The 24,714-nt window shown below is 40.5% G+C and overlaps 1 protein-coding gene across 1 annotated transcript in view; it reads right to left on the reverse strand.

Annotated features, from left to right (window-relative positions):
- The window catches only part of FBN2 (fibrillin 2), a 230,172-nt gene extending 208,619 nt beyond the window's left edge, over positions 1-21,553 (reverse strand). The window contains exons 1-5 of the mRNA XM_063085746.1: positions 21,300-21,553; positions 20,360-20,442; positions 15,734-15,832; positions 12,778-12,873; positions 3,989-4,084 (exon numbers count right to left, since the gene is read on the reverse strand). Coding sequence (XP_062941816.1) covers positions 3,989-4,084; positions 12,778-12,873; positions 15,734-15,832; positions 20,360-20,442; positions 21,300-21,553 — 628 coding nt within the window. The remainder of the gene's footprint in view (positions 1-3,988; positions 4,085-12,777; positions 12,874-15,733; positions 15,833-20,359; positions 20,443-21,299) is intronic.
- Between the last annotated feature and the right edge of the window lie 3,161 nt (positions 21,554-24,714).

Here is a 24,714-nt window from a genome sequence, read left to right on the forward strand (position 1 = left end):
TGTATAAATCCACCTTGTGTATTTTGTAATAAGTTCCAAGCCCATGGAATTAACATTGATTAACATGTGTATCAGTTATTTCTGAACAAACAAGGGTCTGGTCAACATCTAGGAATTTCCAGAATTATAGGAAAACCCCAATTTACCTGTCTCCACCCCTGGTTTTGGAGGATCTAGAAAAGGCCGGTGTAGGTTTAATGGCTGTCACAGTTATTCCACCTCCTGAAATGTGAGTGGATGAACAAAAATTTAAAGAATAACTCAAGAGTTTATAATTTGACTTTAAGTTGCTATCATGCACACCTGAATAGTAGATTGTGGTTGATTATTTTCAGAGAAGTTGCCATCATCATGTTCCCACTGAATTAGACAATAAATGATGTGCTATACATCTGTCAAATGCCCCGCTTGGGCAGTTCAACAACCAGGACTCTGACATTGAAACACTGTTGCACCAGGAAATGGGTGAGTGCCCCTAACTAGAGATGTCCAAGCCGAGAACTGAGTGACTCCTTCTTGGCATGCTTTTAGTCACTGAGGTCACTCATTAGCTTCTACAACTGGATGATTTTATGAAAGTTGCCCTAAAGGGATATAAACCCATTTTCATTTACACAAAGTTTTGAAAGTTTAGATTTTATAAACTCTAACATTTGTGACTTCATCTCATAAATTTTTCTTTGCAGATGCAAATAAACAAAAAGAATTTTTCTTGAAAAATGTCTATAGATTAAAAAGTAATTCTCTTAAGTCTACCTTTTTAATGGTCTTTTTACTGAAAGATGTACATTTTAAAGGAAATGTCACTAAGCAACAGGGCATTTAAAATTGTGCAGAATTTACTCACTTTTTAAAGGAAGTCATGTTTACATGATAAAAACAATTTGTAGTGTAATATATGTACAACTTAACCGATGGTCCTTATATGAGATTCAAGGAAAATTCATCTATGAAATAAGATTTCCACAATCCTTTAAGTCAAAGAAATTGAAAGAGGGACTTTGGGCAGGACACATTTGTGACCAAGTAATCATTTTATTTTGTCCAGAAATCTTTTAGGTAAACTTATTTCTTGCCTGCTCACTCCCTCTCCCAAGTTCCTATTGATAAATAATAAGGTAAATTTTAAATGTTAGGGGGAAAAAACCATCAACTCTTGGTATGTAATTTTGATTCCATTCCTATTATTCTCAGGTGTGCATTAAGAGTAATAATTATCTTTTTTCAAATAAGGTCTGTTTGAAAAGAAAAGCAAAAAGAATTGGGTACCTTTATTTGCCTTGAAAACAGCTGAGCTGTCTGCATTTGACAATCAGCATGCAGTCACGAGAATTCTTTTTCAGATGCTAAGTATGAAAGGTCATTGTACATATCAACAAGAGTGAGAAGAGAGGTTCAGCTTACCCAGCACCAAGACTCAAGTTAAATACCATAATCATGCCAGTCATTAGTTACCACTCAGTTTCTGTCTCCAGTCCGGAAACCAGTCTGCCAGAAGCCCAGATAGCTGGAAAAGCAGCCATGTTTTATCATACAAACTGATCCCAAGAGGCCAGCTTACAGGAAAATTACATGTATTCTACGTTAAGGAGGAAAAGTAATCCCAAATTTTACAAAGGTCTTTTAAAATTTTTTTAGATAACAAGAAACATATTTTGAAATTCAGTAATTAAAAAAAACAATAAGAATTTAAAATGTTAACAGAGCACACAAGCCTATTCATTAACCTCAACATAAATGAATTATTCTTTTTGTGTCTATGTAGACACAATATTTCCTGAGAAAAATTATGAGCGCCATTTTTAGTAGAATTAGCTAGTATGCATTTTAAAAACCCAATTGAAATGTTAAAGTTCGTGGTTGCAATCTTAGAGGGAAAATTATTAACTCCTACTTTGGAAAAAATAAAGTTTTAGAACTTTCATCTGAAGGGTAGTAATTAAAAAGACTGAAGAAACAATCCACATTTTAAAAAATATCCTTAAGTTCAATTCATTAACTAATTCGGTAATTTCTTCTGTAAACATGCTACTGTACATGTAAAAGGTATGTAAGTTTTTATAGGACTCCTATAAATTTAGTAAGGACTAACAAATCTAATGAATGCATAACTGTTGAAGAATAATGATGTAATGCCTGACAGCCTCTGAGTTGAAACTACCCACCCCGTTCCTTTGCCAATTAGGAATTGAACTTGAAATATACTTTAGGATGAAAGAGCTGCAAAGTTTACATGACTTCCAGAAAAATGAACATCATCTCCACCAATTATGACTATGTTTGAAATTATAAATTTAACATTCTCCATACTCTGGTGTTTAAATAAACTTATCACCTAGGAAATTTGTGTTATTCCATTATGAACAACTTATCTTTTCATATTAACATGTCACAATTAATTTTTCTTCCCCAAATAAATGCATCTGGTAAAGACATTTAAACTCATCCTAAGTGTAACTATAAATTCTGTCATTTGTGGAATGTACTTTGGTCCCAAGAAATCTCAATTATGTTAAGGAGGATATAAATATCTTGATGCATATATACATACAAGTGTATGCTAAAAGGCTGCATAAATTTTACTTTTCAAACTTCACCATATACTTCTAATTTCTCAGTTTCTTCTCAAGATTTAGCCTGAATACCAAATGAAGTTTTTGTCAAGGCTAATGAGAATGATTTTTTAAAAATATAATGTTTCTCGGCAATTCATAGCCTCTATACATATATAAACCATCACCACTATTTACCTGTTATATTTCATTGACATAACTTCACATACTTTAGTTTCACAATAAAAAAGTGTTATACAACTTTAGATGCTATTACAAGCCCTGGGAAAATAAATTGAGGATGTACATAATATTGAACGATTATGTAATATCACTTTTAGTTGAAGCTTATTTTTTACTCTTATGGTTCAGTGCTAAATAGTTATTTATCACATTTTATAAAGTTTAACTTCTTTTCTATGCCACAGCAACCACTTGCCATCAGGACATAATTAGTAGGTCACTTAGTGCATCAATATTGGAGATTTTCAGCAGTCTATTGGTCATGAGTTAAATGTCATTAAAATTATTGTAAATTGGTTTCATATAGGCTTGATTAAAGCTTTACATGGATAAGGTGGGCAATTCTAAATGCCTGGTCAGCAGCCATTCCCTCACCCCTTTTCTCCTGCCCAAAGCTGTACTGGGTTCAAATACCCAACCATTCCTTCCATGTGACTTTGGGCAAGCTTACATCATCCCCTGCTGCAAGGATAGGTCCTGATAAATCCATATCAAACATATTAACACCGTCCCCCTTGCCATGAAGTACTTCAAACACTCAAGCTTAACCCAGCCAGTATATGAAATCTCTGTGGAGGCTATTATTAGCCCATGGTTACAGGAGAGGAGAGTTCCCTATCTGTGAACAAGCCTGCTGCGTTGGTGACTGCTAACAGCCATCTTACAACCACAAAGAACTCCAGGGTAGGGCAAAACTGAAATGCAAAGGAGCGTAGGGCCAAGAGAAATAGAATAACATAGTGAAAGCCTTGATTACATCCTACCTGAAGCCCACTAGCTCTGGACTTTTTGTTATGAAATGTGATATATTCCTTTATTGCTTATGTCAATTTATGTCAGATTTTGAAAGTTTTCTTTTTTTTAAACGAAAGCAGTACTCCCAACAGTGACTCCTAATTTGAATTAAGCACATTATTAGAATTTACCATTAGTCACTCACTTAAAATTACCCTCAAATCACAGCCCCAGAGTTGGCCTCCCTAACTGAAATCACTCTGGTGGAAAAAACTGAGATGCTTCTACTACTATTAGTTACATTTCAAAATATTACCATTCAAGTTACAGACGATCAAAGAAGAGCAAAACTATTATTCCATTAGAAAAATTTTCATTGAATAACAAAAAACTATACATTTTTACAATAAAATATACGTCTTCAAAGTGAGGTTCTTGTTTCTCTTTTCTTTTCTTACCTCTTTCACACTGTGGACCAGTGAATCCATAAACACAAGCACAGCGGTTGGGTCCAATACAACGTCCACCGTTCTGACATCCATTTTCACAGACAGCTGCACACAAAAACAGCAAGAAGCTCTTTATAGAGGAAATCTCCAAATACGATATAGTAGTATGGTGATGCTGCCAATAAAGGATCTTACATAAAATTACATCTCTAAAACACAAGTTACAGTTGGCATCATGCACATAAGTAAATAAATTTAAGCATATAATGAAACAAAAGCCTACACAATTTGTGTAAGCACATTGTTAAGCAAGCGTTTGATAACAGGTTGTTTTTATTTTTGATCAGAATCATAAGAATTGGCTGTCTCTGATGCTTCCAGAGTTGCAATAAAACTATTCAAAATCCTCTATTTCCATAGGTAAGGAAGTGAATAAAATGTGGGGAAATGAAGGAAAAAGGAGGCAGACTGTAGGTAGCAGGAGAAGGGAGAAAGAGAGGAAGATGTGACATGGAAAAAGTAAAGGTCGAGATGGCAATAATTATCCTGATTTGAGCATCACATATTGCACAAGAATACTGATGTTCAACTCTACCCCACAGATATGTACAATCAACTTTGTTACAAAAAAAAATTAATTAAAAAAAAGATGAGATGGAAATAAAGGGAAAAAGCAATATTCAGACAAGAAAAAGGAGCCAGGAAAATAAAAAGGTAAAGTAGGAAAGGCAAGACCAACATGAAAAGTGGCAGAAAATACCATCAACAGCTATAAAATACCAAAAGGAGTAACCAATGTATAGTGACCATGTGCGGGTCATAGAATAAAAGAGAGGAAAAACATTGTGTAAGCACGGTAAGTTCTTTCTTACATAATTAACCCACAGTCCACTTTTCTCACGCAATGACGACAAACACACGGCACACACTCTCCTTCACTCCTTTCTACTTGTGACCTGGGAGACCAGGGCTTGGAGCTCTGTAGGTCCAGAAGTGACTTTGAGCCGCCCCCTGCTGTCCACTTCCCACTGCTCCTCCTGGCAGTGACACTCAGCTCAGCAGTCAGGACCTGGGACAGGAGACGCTCCTACAAGATCACTCTCTAGAATCTTTGAACAACAAGCATTACCACTACCCGTCTTGAGGACAGCTGAATTCAAAAATCATGTCTTCTCCAAAGAAAAAGTACTCAAGCTTCTCTGTCAGCCCACCGACCCTGTTGAACAGAAACACTGTCCTCACAGATAAAGAGGAATATATTCTATGACTTGTGCCCCCAAAATCCAGCTGAAGTTCACTAATTATTTTAAATTAAAGGGAAGAGAGGGGGCAAAACACATTTATGTGCATTTCCTATTAAACATGGGAAGGTGAATAAGTATACTGATATCTAAAAATGCGATAATGCTGCTACTTCCTTGCCAAGCATATTGAACTGGATTACCTACCATCATCCAGAATGCATAAAGCAGCAACGCCAAAATGCACTTGGCAACAAAGATATCTTCATTTTAAAACATCACTGCACCAGTGGCCTTGAAAGCATTTGTGTACAGTTAGGCTTTGATCGATGGCATGATCCTGTGTGCTTTTGCACGAGTACATCTCCCTAAGAACCACACCTTTCTGCTGCCTCTGCCCCAAGCTGAATTCCACGTAGCACTTCATCATTACCTTGAAATGTGGGGCAGGCAATAAATTAGATGAGTAAATATACAGGATAGGGAAAGGGAATAAAGGCCATGAGGAGTGTCAGGAAGATGGGGTAGACAGGAATGTGGAAGAAAACAAAAACCTATCAGAGAAACTCTTTGTGTATAATTCCACAGAAACAACTGCCAAGATTTGAAGATTTCTGTTGTTAAAAGGTCAGACTGCAAAAGGGTAACTCTAATCTAATGTGATTAATTAAAATGCGAGGAATTTTCTTTAAATGTTATCAAGCTGTAGGAAATGTTATCTCATCACTATGCTGGCCTTTAAAAAAACACACAAATGGGGCGAAGCAGTCTGGCACTGATGGTGACACTCGGCATCATCCTCGGATAAGTGGAAAAAGAGCTTCTCTCAGGGTTTTCCAAAACAGCTTCCAAATCCTAGGTAGGAGACCAGGGCTAGAGCTTCTCCCAGAAAGAGCTGGTCCATAACAGGTTAAACCCGATCGAATCTGTCTAAGTTAGACAAATGATGCCTCCCTTCTCACTACATTTTTTTGGAGGTTTGGAAAATACAGTTATTGTTCATAAAAAATATTTATGTTAACTGTAACATGAGTTTCGTGTTATTTTTGTGTGTGTGTGTGTGTTCCTCTCAATGCTTTTTTAAAATATTTTACACTTGGAACATAATTCATTATACATATTTATGGGGTACAGAGTTGACTGTCAGTATTTGTGTTCAGTATGTGATGATCAAATCAGTATTATGAGCATGTTCATTACAAATCACAATCATTCTTTGTGTCTATTACTCAGTTTCTTCTTCCCTCTCGTCCCCCTCCGCTTCCCCACCTCTAGTGACCATAGATCTATTAATAAATACTTTTCAAATCTCTCAGTTTTAATTTCAAATACTGCAAATATCAATAAGATAGAACCCATACAAACAAAAGATCTTTGAGGCCCTCAATAATTTTTAAAAATGTAAAGGGATCCTGTGAACAAAAGAGTTGAACCCCATGAACACAACTATTTGATTATTTTCCTCCCTTTCACGTGACAGTGGCTCTCCCAGGATAGTCAACAGTTTGTTCGCCTTTGAATGTTCATTGCCCACTGCAATGATATTCGATATACCTACCGCAGGAATGCAGCAAAATCTTGCACCATGTCAAAATTTCACATCACGTTTTGACATTTTTTGAGGTAGAATGGTGGAGTGGACAGATCATGAGCTCTACTGTCCCCAGCACCCCCTAACTGCACCATCTCTGTGGTTCTCAGCTTCCCTGCCCATAAATAGAGTTAACAGTCCCTACCCCACAGGAGCTTAAGGATTAAATAAAATGATGCATAAAAAAAAGTGCACAGGGATTGCACCTAGTTGGTTTCCTACATTCTTCATTCTCTTCCTCTTTTTTACTACAGAACATTTGTATAAAAAATGAGACTTGTTCTATAGCATCCAAAGTTCACACTAAAAAGCAAGAGCAAAAGAAGTGAAGCAGGAATACAGATAAAAGTAGAAGGAAAAATAAGACAGGTAAATTTTTTCTTTTGAATGAGTTATGATGAAAGATGTTTTACAAAATAGTATTTTTTGTAACAAAACATAATGGAAACAGTAATTTACATTTCAACTGGAATTGGAAAGAAACTTGAATGTGCCTAAATTTCTACCATGGAAGGAATGCTGACCATCCAGGAAGAAAAAAAAAAATGCCTATACCTAGTATGGAAGTAAAGCTAAAGGCAGGGGAGAAAAAGATATACTATAGATGAAAACAAAAGCCGGTTTCTTAATTGTCCACCACCATCTGGGGAGAAGGGGAAAGTGTACTATTTCACATTGGTCAGCTCGTGAAACAGAGCATTGGTCATGTACGGTAAAACCCAGATATTTAAAGAACACTTTTATTCAGCAGATATTTACTGAGCACCTACTTTGTGCCAGGTAATATGACAGATAAACAGTTTTATTAGACAAACTCCTGTACCACTCAGCAGAGATATAGACACATGAGCATAAGCCAAATTTGAAATTATGGTTGTTACTTCTATACAAACATACCAAATAAAAATAGCATTCTAAACTAGGTTAAAATGTTAAAAGGAAGAAAGAAACAAGAGCGTATTGCCTTGACATAATGCAATATGAATCTTTACTACTGGTGCGGCCTTCCTCCTTTGTTTTCCAGGACACTCTGCCAGATTTCCTGTGATCCTGTCGTCTACTCCTTCTCACTCTTCTTTGCTGGCTTCTCTTCCTCTTCCCCACCTCAAAATGTTGGGCTGAATGAGGGCTCTGGTTTTACCCCTCTTCTCTATCTACAACAACTTCCTAGTGATCTTCATCTAGGCCTATGATTAAAATATTGTCTATATAAAAATCCAATCTATATGCTCCTCAATTTATGTCTCTATCTCTGACCTTTCTCCTAAAATCTGAGTTCACAGATCTTTCCACTTGGAAGTCTAACAGACTTCTTTAACAAAACAGCACTCTTGTCCTCAGCCCCACCACTCCCTACACAACCGCTCCTCATTCAATCTTTCCCATATCAGGAAATGACAATACCCTTCAGCCAGGCTCCACCAAAACCCTGTAGCTGTCACTTTTGATCTCTGCTTTTTCTATTTGTTTCACCCACCACACCTGGTCCATCAGCACATACTGTCTTCCATAGATCCTACCTCCAAAATACAAGTTTAATCCAAGCACTTACAACATATTAAAAGATTACTACAGATGCAACATCATTCACTGGCAGTAGCCTCCTTACTGGTCTTTCACTATCTCTTGCCTTCCCTACAATCCAGTCTCAACACAGCCGAGTGAGCAATTTTTTTTTTAATTGTTAACAAGATTGCATCATGCCATGACTCAAAATGTTCCAATGGCTTCCCACAATATTTAGGGTACAGTCCAAATTTCTTTCCTTGGCCTGTAAGGCCCTGCACCTCCCTCTCTGAACTCACTTCTATCTTTACCCCTCTTCCCCACTTTACTCTGTGCATATGGATCTTATTGCTTCCAAAACACATGAAGCCTGTTCCCACCATGGGTCCTTTGAATTTTGCTTTTTCCCTCTGCCTAGAACACTTTTCCCATAGATCTACAAGCACAGACTCAGGTCTGTGTTGAAATGTCACTTTCTCAGAGACCCCCGACATAAAACAGCAGAGAACTGCTAATCCTGACTCAATCTATCTCCTCCTTACCCTGCCTTATTCTTCTCCCAGAACTTCTCACTTCCTAAACTTGTATGAGGTATGTACCTTTCACTCACTTGTTGATTGTCTTCCCTAGCAGAGTGTAAGCTCTGTGTGGCCAGGCATCCTATTCTCGTTCACTGGTGTGTTCCCATCACCTTGCACAGTGTAGAACACACAGTAGCTACTCAGTCAACATTGCTGAAAAAAATGTAAGAATGCTTTCTTTCTAAAGAATGCTGATTACATTTCCAGGAAATCAGCTAAGCGGTTGAAATGTTTTTATAATCCTCATTTTAGCAAACATCATATTGCTAGGATTTTTCTGAATTCACAAGTTGAAAATTTTTTTATCTGCATCTTTACTCTCAGTACTGTAACACTCTACATAAGACAACTTAGAAAGTGTCTTCCTTAAACTATTTCTTGAGCTGATATCTATTAGTTACAACACCTTCACCTTCTTCTTTGCTGACTAATGAATTTTGTCAGTTACATATTTTGCTTGTAGCATATGTTCTATTATCCCTGAGACAAACATTAGACAAGAGAGCTTCATCCCATGAGACACCTACAGAACAAATTTTAAGGTATACGCTGATTTTCTAACCCAGTACCTTTTGCTTTTCCCTGACTAGAAAGGGGATATCACCAATACGGTTTGACACAGGGGCAGAAGACTGTCAAGTCACTACCCCATGCCCTAGCTTCCCATTTCTGTGTGAAGACAGGAAAGAGAAACACCTACCAGAGCAAAATACATACATACACACGTATGCCCAAGACAGGTACAGCAGCTTAATTCAGGCTCAAAAGGGCTAGTTTCAGGGTCAATTTGAGCAAATACTCTGAAAAAATAGGCAAGGCAAAGCTCTTACCCCTGTGATTTTAAAGTAATTATCATAACCCCCCACTGTGGAACAAAAGGTTAAGTTTCAAGAAGGTTAATTGTGTCTCTTCTCTGGCTACCAAACTGTAAAACAGAATTTTAATCAGCTTTCTTAACACTTTTGTCAGGTGTATAAAAGGTACATAAATCTGCCTTCTTATAAATATTGTGCTCATAATGGACTTTTGCTGTTTTTCTGGTTATAAACTGTTGTCCGTTTTATAAAATTTTGTAAATACCTAAATATACAATAATAATAATAAGGACAAAGAATCATCCATTAAAAAGAAAACTTTGCTGCACACATCTGTTCTGCTATTGTCCGGCTCTTTCTTCCTCTCTCCTGGCCAACCCCAGCCTAGAGAAGTACACTGGCCCATCCTATTCTTGCTAGAAAACTAGCCTCAATGAACTGTATTCTCTTTAATATCTTAATAATCCACTTCTTCAACTTCGGTCAATCTCAGATTACCTTAACAGCTTTTGTCATACCTGAGAACAACCCACACAGAGGTCTGAAAACTATGGCCCGAAGGCCACATCTGGCCCACTGACTGTTTTTGTACTGCCCATGAGCTAAAAGGGGTTTTTACAGTTTTACATGGTTGAAAAATCAAAAGAATAATATTCTACGACAAGTGAAAACTATATGAAGTTTGAATTTCAGTGTCTATAAAGTATTTTAGCAATAAGGTTTCGCTGAAATACACTCAAGCTCTTTCATTTATATATTGTCTGTGATCACTTTTGCACTATAATGACAGAGTTCAGTATTTGCAACAGAGAAAGCAAAGTCTAAAATATTTACTACCTGGCCCTTACAGAAAATGTTGGCCTACTCCTGGCCTTAACAGAATGTTTTTCTTTAAATTGATTCACCTACTTTACTTAAAATGATTTTAAAATTTATAGCACCTATAAATGGAAAGCTATAATTACTCTAAACTAGAAGGCAACTTTAAAAATAACTGCAACAACCACAATAAGATACCACTTCACACCCATTAGGATGTTTATCATTAAAAACAAAAATAAATAAAAACCAGAAAATAACAAGTGCTGACAAGGATGTTGATAAACTGGAGCCCCTGTGCACTACTGGAGGGAATGGGAACATAAAATAGTGCAGCTGCTGTGGAAAACCATGTGGTGGCTACTCAAAAAAATTAAAAATAGAACTATCGTATGATCCAGCAATTCCACGTCTGGGTACATACCCAAAAGAATTGAAAGCAGGGACTCAAACAGACATTTGTAAACCCATGTTCATAACAGCATTATTCACAATTACAAAAAGGAAGAAGTAACTCAAATGTCCATCAACAGATAAACTGATAAACAAAATATGGCAGTATATTCATACAATGCAATATATTCAGACCTTACAAGAAGGAAATTCTGGCACATGCTACAACATGGATAAACCTTGAACATATCATAGTAAGTAAAATATGTAGGTCACAAAAAAATATGTCAGTGCACAAATACTGCACGATTCCACTGACATGAGGTACCAACTATAGTCAAATTCATAGAGACAGAAAGTAGAATGGTGGTTGCCAGGGCTGGGGTGACAGGGAAATAGGGAGTTACCACTTAATGGATACAGAGCTTCAATTCTGCAACATGAAAAAAGTTCTGGAGAGGCATGGTGGCGAGGCTTGCATAGCAATGTGAATGCACTTAATAGCACTGAACTGTACCCTTAAAATAGGGAAAATGGCAAATTTTATGTTATATATATTTTACTACAATTTTTAAAAATGTAAGAACTGCAGCAAAAATAAAATGTTAATCAAAAACAAACTAGATATTCTCACATACCTAAAACTTGGTTTTGTTATGTTAAAAAAAAGAGACCAAAAATTCTGAGGGAAGCCTTGAGATTAGTATCAAGCATGGACTGCATCTAATGAAATGCTAATGAAGTGAAAAGGGACTTTCTTACTACTTGTGATTCAACTTTCTTTAATGTCATATCCTTCTACTCATCTAAAAATATGTGAATACCCATAAAAGTCCTACAATTTTGGAAACAGTAATCAAAAGTATTCCCCAGTGATGAGTCACAATCCTAGAGCTACAATCCTCTTACATCCTTGCTAAAAGGTTATTTCTTGATTAGTACAGGATATTCTCCAGTGAAGATACTAGCTTTTCTGGATTAAAGCTCCCTCTTTCACAATGACATCTGATTTTTAAAAATTGCTTCACAGTGTATTGTGGTATTAAACATATTCAAGCAAAGGATAATTTGTGATATTGCTTCTCTTCAGGTTAATTTTGAGATATCCTAAAAAATCACATACAGTTATCTCCAGGAATCTGTGGCTAAATGTTTCCAGGACCCCCACCCCCACCCCACAGACACCAAAAATCTGTGGATGCTCTAGTCCTTTATAGAAAATAGCCTAGAATTTGCACATAACCTATGCACATCCTCCTATATACATTAAATCATCTCTAGATTACTTATAATACCTAATACAATGTAAATGCTATGTAAATAGTTGTTACACCATATTTTTGAATTTGTATTTCTTTTAATTGTTGCATTGTTATTTTTAATTTTTTGGTTGGTTGAATTGTAGATGTGGAAGCTGCAGATAGGGAGAGCCAACTGTGCGTGCGTGTGTGCATGTATTACATATATATACAGAGAGAGAGAGGCAGGGGAAGGAGGAAGGCAGAGAGAAAGAGAGATGGATCACGGCAAATGTCAACTTTTCTTCAGAAAAGTATAGAAGTTTTATGGAGCTAGATAAAAGAAAACAAGTAAATATTTACCTGTGATATGTGTCAAATTTGATAAAATCCTAGTGGTATTCAACAACATCAATACTATAAAGCACCTTCTAAAAGAATTAGAAAAATTTTTGTAGGATAAAAATTACAAATTCAGTTATAAGGTATGGCTTACTACATAGAATTATTTTTTCAAAGGATCATAGACTTTATAAGACCTGAAATTATGACTTAATCTGAAGTACCCACTAAACCAAATTATTTCTAATGGAGTCTCTTCCAGTGTTCCTTACGTTGTCCACAATAGGTTCCGATGTATCCCTGCTGGCATTGGCAGTGGTCATCGGCACAGGACCCACCATTCATGCATCTCACGCTGCACTGCTGAACTGCCAAGGACAACAAACATAGAAAGATCAATCACCAAAGTTAGAGCATGTGCGAGAGTTACAAAACTGTAAACCAAATATCCAGCTCAATGACAAATATCTTCTACAAAAGTAAATGTTACAACCCAGGCATATCTTTATTTATTATTTGCCATAAGCACACACACAGGCATATGTTATAACATGTTATTTGGTATGTTTTAAAATACATTACACTTTTTTTTTTCTGAAACTGTATTTTTAAAAAGATACACTCTCAATGTTAAAGAAATTAGAAAGAAGGTGACTAGTAGCCTAGTTTCCGGCATGCAGGAAGCAGTCTGTTCCCCACCCAGAATGCAGGGGCTGCATGCCTGCCACGTGGGTTGGTGCAGTACCGCCATGATAGGCTTGGTGACTGTCCTCATGAAGCTCACATTTCAGTAAGGAGACAGACAGAACACAAGTAAACAAAGAGCACAAATATAATCAGAGATTGTGATAAATTGTCTGAAGGAGGATAGCCTGGTGCCAAGGAGAAATCTAGATAGAGGAAACAAACACGACCACTGTGATGTGACACTGACACTGAGCTCTGAAGGATAAGAGTGAGCCAGGCACGGGAGGTACCCAGGAGGAACTTCACAGGGAGAAGAACCAGCATTCAAAAGACCTTAGGATGGTAAAAGTTTTCCTCTGAAGAACTGGAAGTTTCACGTGGCTAAAAAGAGAAGGATTAGGAAGAGGAGGTCTTGGGCAGGCAGGCAGAGGCCAGCCAGGTCATACAGGGCCTCCTCGGATATGTGAGGGTTTGCATTATATCCCAAGCACAGCAGGGAACCATTGAAAGGATTTAAATAAGAGAGTGAAGTGATGTGATTCATATTTTTGAAAGATTACTCTAGCTGCTCTGCAAAGAATGGAGTTGAAGAGGGCAGGCAGAGAGTCCAGGTGAGAGATGAGGATAGCTTGAACTACAAGGTACAGTGGAGGTGTTAAAGGAAAGATGGACCTTGAGGAATAATTTTCAGTAGAACCTGCAGGTCTTGTTAAAAGAGTTGACATGGAGAAAGAGAAGCAGCAGTTGGTTTCTGGATGGACAGTTATGCCATTTGCTGAGGAAGGAGAAACTGTGGAAGGAGCAGACTGGTCGGCAGTGAAGTGAGAGTTGCATTCTGGACATGCTACTAAGTTTCAGGTGCTTACTGTGCATTCAAGTAGAGATGTCAGATAGGAGATGGAACATGTGAGTGGAGCTCAGTGAAGAGACGGAGATGACTACTACAAGTTACCAACACGTTGGTAGAAGATGAAGGCATACATGTAACTGAGTTCACCCAGGAAGAACAGAATTTTGGGGAATACCAAACTCTGAATGGAAGGCTGAGGAAGATATAGAAAAGAGACTGAAAAACAATAATCAAGAAAAAGAGCACTGTGGGCAAATAGAATTACAGAAATATTCTTTGAAAAGGCATTTCAAGAAGACAGTGATTAATGGTGCTAAAAGCTTTATCTAGGTCAAGCAGGATGAGGATTAGAAGCTTTAGAAAAGTTCCTGTTGGAAAGGAAGTACTACCCAAGGCCAGATGAATGAAGGGACTCCATGCTAAAACTATACACCATAAACTGAGAGTGGGCCAGTGAACACTCAGCTGTCCAGAGGAAGGAAGGAAGAAGATGAATCTTAAAATTTCTCCAGGATTGTTTTTTTTTTTTTGCCAAGGGAAAATATGTGAAAACTAAGAATAAGATAATGAAGATATGGGCAAGGGCATCTTGCAGGCAATCAGGCAAGGGAGACAGGTTCAGGCAAGCAGTAGAGGCAATGTGCTGATCAGGGCGGTCAAGAAAGTCTCAATGAATTTGGATGATAGGTTTTAAAAAGCTGGGAAAATGGCAGATCATATTTAAAGATTAAAACTAGAGTTTTTCATCAGAAGTTTCATCAGAAGGTAATGACATCTGTTGTATGAAACTTGAGTCTTATTCCTGAGTCAGACAGACTAGAAATTACCTTTGTTTAGGGAAAATTTGTAGAAAATAATATAAAAAATATAACAACTTCACACTAGTTTGAGGCATATTTAAAGCATTTCTTTAATTATTGAGCAATTACGTAAACAATGTCTGCTTCTGTCTTATAATTTCTTAAACACGGGCCTAAAAGATTAATCTTGGACCTTAAAGACCCAACAATCTCTAATTGGGTCACACATAACACAATCTTACTCCACTGTTATATTTTACAGAGTTACTGGGAGTTAATATGTGTAAAGCAAAATAAGTTAATACATGTAAAGTATCTGGTCAGTACTCAATAAATATCTGTTATCTTCCCAATCTTCTCCTCCGTTAGCCCACAAAACAGGATATGTACTGCAGTAATTAAGCAAAGGTGATAAATATAGCCTAGTGTTTGAGACTACAGACGTACACATCCGAATACCTGGATTCAAGTCTGCGTTACATCGGGCAAGTTACTTAACTTATGCGTGCCTCACTTTCTTACTCTGTAAAATAGGGTAATAACAGTATCTCATAACATCAATGTAAGGATCAACTAAGGTAATATAACCAAACACTTAAAACAGTATTTAGAATATAATAAAAATCAAGTATGTTATAGCTATTATTAAGAAAGAATTACTTCTCCACTGAATCCTGGCTCTTCTACTGCATAGACATTTAGCTCATGGACCAGAATTAAAGTATTTTTCTTACTGAAAATCATTACCCATTTGAGGCAGCAACTAAACCATCAAAGATTTTTACTCCACAGATTAATACAGATTTATTATCCTCTTTGTAAAGGCCATTTAGCATATACTGAAAAGCTTAAGGAAAATGCAGTAAATAAGGCCACATATGAGAAACATACTTGATTTTGATCCGCAGGTCGGTGATATTTGGCCGCTGGAACAAGTACACATGTTAGGACGGGAACAAAATCCATCTCCACAACTATTTCTACAAATTGCTGTAGAAAGTACAATAAGAAGGCAAATGAGTAATCATATAATAAACTATAGTTTAAAAGCAACAAAGCTATATTTAAAAAGAATAAGCCTGAAAAATTATGATATTAAACATGTGATATAAAATATCTAACTTCAGATATTCAATGAAATTACCCATTGTACAGATGCGAATAAGTCTCACAAGCATCCTTATGACAATGTACAAACAAACGAAGCTATTTCAAATTCCACAATACTAATTCTTTAACCCTCCTATCAATACAGCTTGTCTTTTCCGTTCAAGACTGACAGTTTAAAGGCAGAATTCACCAACAGAAAACAGTCTTGATTCTAAGGAACTAGCTGTGAAGGTTGAGGAAACCCAGAGGTCCTTCACACCCTTAGATAATACAGCCCACTATGTAAAGGACCTTCACAGGAGACAGAGAATGTGGTATTGGCTAAGCTGAAGACTCCAGGCCTAACAAGTTGGCCAAGCCTCAGGGGTTCCATGCACATTCCTTCCCAGCTGGTATCTGACCGCCCCATCATCAATCTTTGTTCCCCTTAATAATTCCCTCTCTCCCCTCTCCAGCTTTTCTTCTCCCATATTAACTCTACAACCTAGCCTATTCCTGCTACTCAGAAAAGCTACCGAAACATTTTGATGGGGTGGAGAGTCAAAGCCTCCTGCAGCTGTGACCTTCAATGAACACAAAAGTATGAGGGTCACCACAGTAAAGAATGTAAGGCTCACTGACATGGCACATACCACAGACACTCAAAACCTGTAGTTGAGAGCCTTCCCAGCTCTCCCATATTCAGACTTTAATTCATACAAGAGTTGAGATATTTATCTCTACACTCACAACTGAATTCTCTCTTTGAGCACAAAGACTGTGTGCTTTTGTGCTCCAAGACTGGATGCATGAAGACAAGAAGAGGAGAGTCTCTGACAGCCCTGAAACTAGCTGTGAACATTACACCAAGGTGCATATATGTATCTGGTGCTAGGAAGGGATCCCACAACTTTCAAAGAGATCTGAGATGCCTGGTAGTATAAAGGACATGGTCCACAGAAGCAAACTAATGCAATAATCCTTTTCCTTCTCCAAATTGCCTTTTGACATCCATATAATATGGCCAGCATCTCCATTAGTAATCCTTATAAGTGAAAAGTGTCAAATATACGGTGTGAAGATAAAAAAAAAACAATTTTAAGCAAGAATATGGTTCCCACCATGGAGCTGACTATGACTTCTTAAAATGCACAAGGGTTTCTGATCGCCAATAACTTTCCATTGACAAATGTTCATCAAAATATTGCTTTATTTCAAAGTCCACTCTTTCCCAGCAGGTAGATATTTATTCTAGGCTTAGGTGAGATACAAAGTGCCCCATCCAGATCCTAAACCCGATGAAATTTTGACGGGCTGAAGACCGGGCATCCTCAGACAGTTACATGTCATGGCTATTGGTGTGTACTCTACATCTGTGAGCCAGTGAGAAGCAAGGGAGTTAGGCCCTTTTTCCCCACACTTGTCTCAGATTATGATATGCCTCACCTAAATATCTATCCCTCCCACAATCACTAAAATCATGAGACCTAGAAATACCAAAGAGAGAGGGAGAGATGACGAAGGTGTTGGAACTTCAGTGTTGCTGGGAGAAGTCACATGGCCAGGTAAAGAGCACATGGTACCCAAGAGGTCTGAGGTCAAGTTCTCACTCTGCCACTGACCTGCTGTGAGCTCTGGAAAAACTCACAGCTTATTCAATTCAGTTTTCTTATTGACAACACAAAATAAAGGTGTTATACTGGAGTATTCTATGTCTCCTCAGGTCTCAAATGGTAAGAAGACGGACCAACCCTGTCCCACTGTTAATAACTAATCAAAATGCTGTTCATAGCATAATTTCACAATAAATAAACTAATAAGCAAGGTTTTTCATTGCTTCATGTTCTAACAAGATAAAAACAAACAAACAACAACAAATAAGTATAAAGTGAGAGAGTGAATTCCATCCTTGTGGAAATAAATGTTTGGAGTTTGGAAGTACTTCAGTGATCTTTAAGGCCACAATTAAGAACAATAACAACAAAAGATAGATTCAAATCAGAACGCATTAGGTTTCCAGCATTTTGAGAAATACATTTTCCTTTTAATATCTTCTTCTCTTCATGAAGCCTGGTCAAAGCCAAACAGACTAAAGTTCTAAAAGTTGATCATTTTAATATCTTTCTATATAGAAAGAATGCCGAAGCATAAATGTATAAGAAAATTATCTTTAGTCCTTGTTTTCTAGTTGTATTTTTCTTACTGTCTTTTTGTAAATCTCCTCAGATCTTTTCCTTTGCTAAATGGTGAGATATACATAAAATTCAATATATAACACAATTATAATATATAACATAATTCAATATATAACATAATTTGATATCATCAGGAAAGCCTGGAATTAAAATTCTTGATTTTGAGTTTGTAATGGTATTAATTTCATTGTTACCTCCACATACGATCATTTTAAATGTCAAAATAATTGACTTCTGAATTTAATGTAGTTTTTTGAAAGTTAAAAGTTAGGTGAGACACAGGGAATAGAATATAAGGCATTACATCTCCCTCTATTTTGTGCACTATTTTATACTCAGGGACTTCAATTACTTTTTTAATGTGCTAATAATAAATATTTTTGTAGATACCTCTTGATACAAGTGTTGTAAATGTTTCTTGGAGATAGAAAGATCATCTCAAAGTTTATGCTTTTTATAGATTTCTGCTACAAATAAATTCCAATGTATCTTTTAAGCACCCAAGTATTTCCAGTAGTAGAATGCAAGCTACAAGAGTCCCTGTTACACTCTGAGATTTTCAGACTGATCTACTAAAAAAGTAAAGGGCACAATGTTACTCAAAGACCAAACGTATTTAAAGCTGACACTCAGTGGGTCATACATATATTTCTACTGCAAATATTCTGGAAGGCTCTGCTCTCTGGAATTCCCATTCCCCACTGATCCAATAAAATCTGACTTTACAGATTTTCAACACGTACCATAAACCGATCCCTTCTCCTCGGCTGCTCTCCAACTTAATAATGGTAGTCACATTCATTACATTTAGTGAGTCAGACTTTCCGCAGTGCCTAAGTCACTCCCGGCTAGTATGGCAGGTGTGTGGTGAGTGACGTTAGCTGTTTCAGGATTCTAGGAAATCATGTAAGTTTAAAGCAGCCATGGTAATGCCCTACTGGCTGAGAGAGTAAATGCACCCTCCACAAATGCTTCACATATGACTTCTCTGTTGGAGAGAAAAAAATGCAATCTCCTTTCCTTTTAATAAAAGCAAAGCCTTAAAATCAGAAGGTTTATTTACAATATTTATGAATCACTTTGAAGAACACAGTTGTTGTTTCCTATTTTTGCCTCATTACTAGAGATTGTGGGATTTTAAGGTAGAAAAAATAAGAAGAAAGTAGTCTTTATGACACTTGAGATCGCATTCCTTTTTAAAAACTGCCCCCAAATAACATTAAGGGTCTATCTCAAACCCACAAAACCAATAAATATAGAGTTAGAGATGCCACTACATCCTTATTATCCCTTGGCTAGTGTGGCTTGCCCTTTTTCTCTGTTGACAGTTGCATAATTATTTTTTCCCTGGAGGACATCAAGGCCAGTCTAAAGTCAAGACTGGCTCTAAGTGAATGTGCTGTCTATGATACCTGGCTCTCCTCCTGACAAGACAAATGTGGTTGTGCTATATAAACACACGGGAGAAGGCCTGTCACACTTCAAGACACAAATTCACAGGCATGTGAAACACGACATCCCAGAGTCCATGATGAGGCTGATAATTAATGAGCTCTCCAATAAGAACTTGGAGAGCTGTGTATACGCTTTGGAAACATTATAAAATAATCAAAACTTTTAAGGTCAGATATGCAGAAGATTTCAAGTTCACCCCACCCCCAAAGTCAAGCCACTTATAAGAGTTCTCTCTTTTAAAAATTTTGTTAACCTGGGTCAACTCTAAACCCGTGAGAGTGCTCCTTTCATATCTATGTTATGTGGCTGTTCAGATGAAACCAGAGATAATAAGTGGTTTTGTATAAAAGCCTAAGAAACCTTTATCTTCATCAGGCCTAAACCTCACGCAGAGTCAAAAGCCAGATAATTTACATAATAACACTGTTAGACTTTTTTAGGAAAAAGTGGTTTTGAGTTATCTAGGGAATTACTCTACACCCTCCCCTTCAGTTTATATTACTAGACATAGAAGGATAAAACTTCCAAGTATCTTTGAAACCTTTATCATTATTGCCCTTCAACAGTCTAGAAGTGAAGTCTGAACTGACGCAAGCCGGCCGCTTCCTCTCCACCATTCAAACGGGGCCGCGTCCAGTCGCGATTATCACCGCTAAGTGGCCACTGGATTTTAAATGCAACTGTGTGTGCAAACGACTGAATGCAAGAGGTCGGCCCTGAGATGAGGCCAAGCGTGCCGCCTGCCCCAAGCTGCGATCCCAGCCAAGCAAGCACTCACGGACAATGCACTGGTTTCCTCCAGGGAGCGTCTTCCATCCCGGGCAGCAGTAGGAGTGGAACCTGGAGCCGCATACGTTGGGCCTGCGACAGACAAGCGCGGTCACACACACGTAGGGAGGGGTGCAGTAACACAAAAGTGGTTTTCGTAAGCAAAGCCCCGAGTATTTTTCAGCATAACAAACACACCAAAAACCACACTTCAAATTACTGGGGACTTGGGGGCAGACGTATAAGTGAATGGGCTACACGCTGGGAATGGGGGAGGGTCAGAAAAGTCTAACCATTCCCTTTCATCTGTCCTCCCTTGCCTGCCCTTTTAAAAAGGCAAGAAAAGAGGCATGGAAACATGTCATTTGGTACTATTCTAGCCTCCAGATGCAGAGAACAAAAGAAATATTCCGTTTCAAAAATTCTTGCTCTCGTTTCCAAATCCATTCCTCCTTGATCAACTGTTACTTTGGCCCCGACGTGTCAAGGAAGGCGCGTCGGAAGGTGGAGCACTGGGGTTGATTAGAGAGTGAGCTGTAAACCCCGCACAAGTCCTCAAACAAAAGGCTCAGCAGCGGCGCCCCCGACGTGGGGCGCAGCAGGCTCCCCCGGCGCCGGCGCGGGGCGGGCAGACTCAAGCCCGCCTTCTGTCCGACATTCAGAACCTGTTCCCGCACCGCGGGCTCTGCACAAGCGCTGGGATCCGCACCCGGGGGCCCCCCGCCCACCCGCCGCCCAACCCCCCGAGGGAGGGCTCTCCGCCGGCTGAGTTGCGGGGTCGAGGAGGAAAAGGGGGAGGCGCTCCTGGCGGTCTTCGGGTCTCCTGGCGGAGGGAGCCGCAGCTCTAGCGACCAGAACCAGGGTCAGGGAGGTGGTGAAATGGAAAGCGGCCAAGCGAGGTTCCCCCCATACGCTGGCCGCCCCGGGCGCGGGCCCTCCTGCCCACCTACCCTCGGAGCACGTCCTGCTGTCCTCGCCTGCGAACGCGGCTGGCCACCGCGGTACCCTCCTCCCGGTACTCGGGCGCCAGGAACCCGCCTTCGGAGCCCGCCGATGCGGGCCGGACCTGTTGCGGCTGAGGCTGAGGTCGGGGTGGCTTGGGCAGCGGAGGCTGGGGCTGGCTGGCGGTGCTCTGCGCCCAGAGCGCCACGCATCCCAGCCACACGAAGTAGGGCTGGAGACATAGTCGCCGCCGTCTCCCCATAGCGGGCGCTGAAAGCGCACCGACCGAGGCCCGCGGAGAGCGAGCGATTAGACAAAATCTGCGCGGCCCGAAAAAAGGCAGGGTCTAACAAGCCCTTCGCCGGCTCCCGAGACTCCCTCGGGCTCGGACTCCCTGCTCTAGCGGGAGCCCCAGACAGAGCGCCGGCACCCTGGCTGCGGGCGGCGCGGGGTGCGGGGCGCGGGCTCTAGCACAGTGGGCGGCGAAGCGCGGCGGCCGTGCAGCCCGCAGCCCCGCGCGGTCCACGTTGCATCCCCCGGGCCACGGCCCCGAGCGACTCCAGGACCGCCAGCGAGCGGGGGCGGGAAATTACAAAAGTAACACGAGCAGTCCCGGCGTAAAGTTACAAAGAAAGTGGACCTCAAAAGCAAAAAGGGCCTGCACGCAGCGGATTAGCGGATTCCCGTGCGCTCCGGGCACAGATCTTGGAAAGCTGCAAAAGTCACCAGAAAGAAGCAGGCAAGCAAACAAAGTCGCCCCCAGAAGAAGAGGAGGGTCTCCTCTGGGCTCGCTTGGAGTCCCACGGGGCAGCGACGCGCGGGCAGTGGCTGCGGAGCCGGGCGGAGGTGCGCGGGGCCGGGGCGAGCAGCCGGCGAGAGGGAGGGCGGGAGGCTGGACGCCGGGGAAGATGCGGCGGAGGAGGGCGCGGCGCGGGGGTTTTAGAGGCCTGGCGAGGCGCGGGGCGGGCCGGCGGGCGGCGGCTGTCAGTGGGGGCCGGGGCGCAGCAGTCCACACGTGGGGCGCAGCCCGGGCCGAGGGGCAGGCGCAGAGTGGGCGGGGACAGAGTCAGGGGGCGATGGGGTGGGGAGGAAGGAGGGGAGCGAAGTTGGGGGAGGGGAAGAGGAAGGAAGGGGGGGCAGGGCGAAGGGAGGGGAGAGGACGGAGATTGGGGAGAAGGGGGGCGAGCCCGAGAGGAAGACCGGGACTGGAAGAGGGACTTGGAAAGAGGGATTGGCGAGCCCGGGTGCGAGAGGAAATGAGCGGGGGATGGGGGCGAGGTTAGGGCGAGGAGAGAAGTGGGAAAGGGGAGGGAGCGCCGGGGGCCGAGAGGAGGGGGCTGGGGGGCCGGCCGGAGGGGCGAGGCGCTAGGCGGCTTTGCTTCCCGTCCCCCTCAATTGGCCGCTAGCACTGTTTTGACTGCCTGTACAAAGCGAGCAGACGGCGGGGGAGGGGGCGGTTAGGGACCGGATTTAGGAGAGGAGGCAGCAGCCCCTTCCCTTCCCCCTCCGCCCTCGCCGGGCCAAGAAGCGGAGACTCGGGTCTCTAAGCGCGCCAGGCTCGGCTGGACCCGCAGCTGACCTTCCCCGCCGGACTGAGGCTGCGAGGCTGAGACGAGAACGGGCCCTCTTGCAGAGACCCAGACCCTGACCCAGCGTGGGGAGATTCGCTGCCAGTCAGGAACAGAGGCTCGCTCGGGAGTTGGTTGCAGCTTCAGTACGAGGAGCCCGCGCACCCCACCCCCCACCGTCCTCCTGCCCCACCACCCCACCGGGAACGGCGTCAGTCTGCGGGACTCGTAGAGAGGATGGGTGTTTCCAGACTGAAATGTCCCCTCCGCCGCCAAAAGGGAGTTTACGCGGCCGCGGGGGGCCTCGGCAGCGCGCCGGCGCCACGGTCCTGGGGAGTGCGCGCAGGGGGTGGGCTCCGGAGTGACCCCTGACAGGACTTTGCCTGTGTTGCATCCAGGGAGGGGTAAGAGACCCTTATGTTGGGGTGGGGGGAGGCGGGACCGGCACGGGCCGGTAAATGTAGCTTGAGGCATACATATCCTTAGTTCCTGGCTTGGACTCCTTCTGATTAATGATTAAACTCTAGCAACTAGTGCAACCCTCTGTACCCCGAGAGTGCCTCTGTGCCCGCCCGGCTCAGGGATCTTTCTTTGTGGACCTGCTTTCATGAGGTCTCTGAAGCTCTTGTCATCTCTCAGTCAATGGAATCTCATAATTGAAAAATCAAACATACCTGAAAACTAGGAATGGTCGTCCAAGCACAGTTTGGGAAACAGTACGAGAGAGTAGTGTCTGGATTATTCAGGTCTGGAGAAACCTACTTTAAAGAAAAAAGAAAAAAAATATATATATATATATATATGGTCCAAATAGCCCAGATGTGCTATTTGACAGCCAAAATTCTCAGCGAATTGGCACAGCTCCCTCCTTTATTTCCCCAGTGTAATCAGACAAAGAGTCTTAAGGTAGTAGCCCTTCTTACAATATTTCCATAAAGCAGAAGAAAAAGTAGTGGTTACATATTTTCATATGAGACAACAATCTGGTAAAGTCCAAAGAAATTAGAGCAAAAGAGGTATTTTTCGTGTACTTTGCTTCAAATAAATCGTTTTAACTAAAAGAGCTAAATAAAGTAACTATCTCCTCGGTTAAAACAGGTTTTTTTTTTAAATCATACCCTTTAAAACATCATGTGTATGGTTTTATTTAATACTTAAATGGCCTCGTGGTTTATTCCTGCCTATCGCATTAAATCCAAATGCTATAAAGTTGCATATGCATTTACCCTTTGGCACAGCAATTCCACTTTTAGGCATCTATATAAAAGATATGTAGGCATAAAGTAGGAAATGATGGATGCATTAGGTTGTTTATTATACTATTATTTGTAATAGTAAAAGACTAGAAACAGACTTGTAATAGCAAAAGACTAGAAGAATAACTGGTTGAATATAGTTTAATTCATTAAATGGAATACTATGCAGCTGTAAAAAGTGAATGAGAAGGAATTCTGTATGCTCCTATAGAGTGATCTCTAGCATATACAGTTCAATTAAAAAAAAAAAAAAAGCAAGGTGTAGATAGAATAGGCAGTTCAATGAGACAGGAACTGGGATAAAGTGTACCAGGTGCTGGGGAGAAATGAGAATGATGAGTTATTGTTTAATGGGCACAAAGTTTCTGTTTAGGATGTTTAAAAAGTTCTGGAAATAGATAGTGGTGATGTTTGCATAACATTGTGCAAATGCTACTTAATGCTACTAAATTGTACACTTAAAATGGCTAAAATAGTTAATTTTATGTTATGTATATTTTTGCAATATATATTTTTTTAAGTGCAAGATGTAAGTATTGTACATTATACACAACCTTTGGGTGTGTGTGTGTGTGTGTGTGAGAGAGAGAGAGAGAGAG

This window comes from Cynocephalus volans, chromosome 2, assembly GCF_027409185.1.
Source record: "Cynocephalus volans isolate mCynVol1 chromosome 2, mCynVol1.pri, whole genome shotgun sequence".
Classification (NCBI taxonomy): Eukaryota; Metazoa; Chordata; class Mammalia; order Dermoptera; family Cynocephalidae; genus Cynocephalus; species Cynocephalus volans.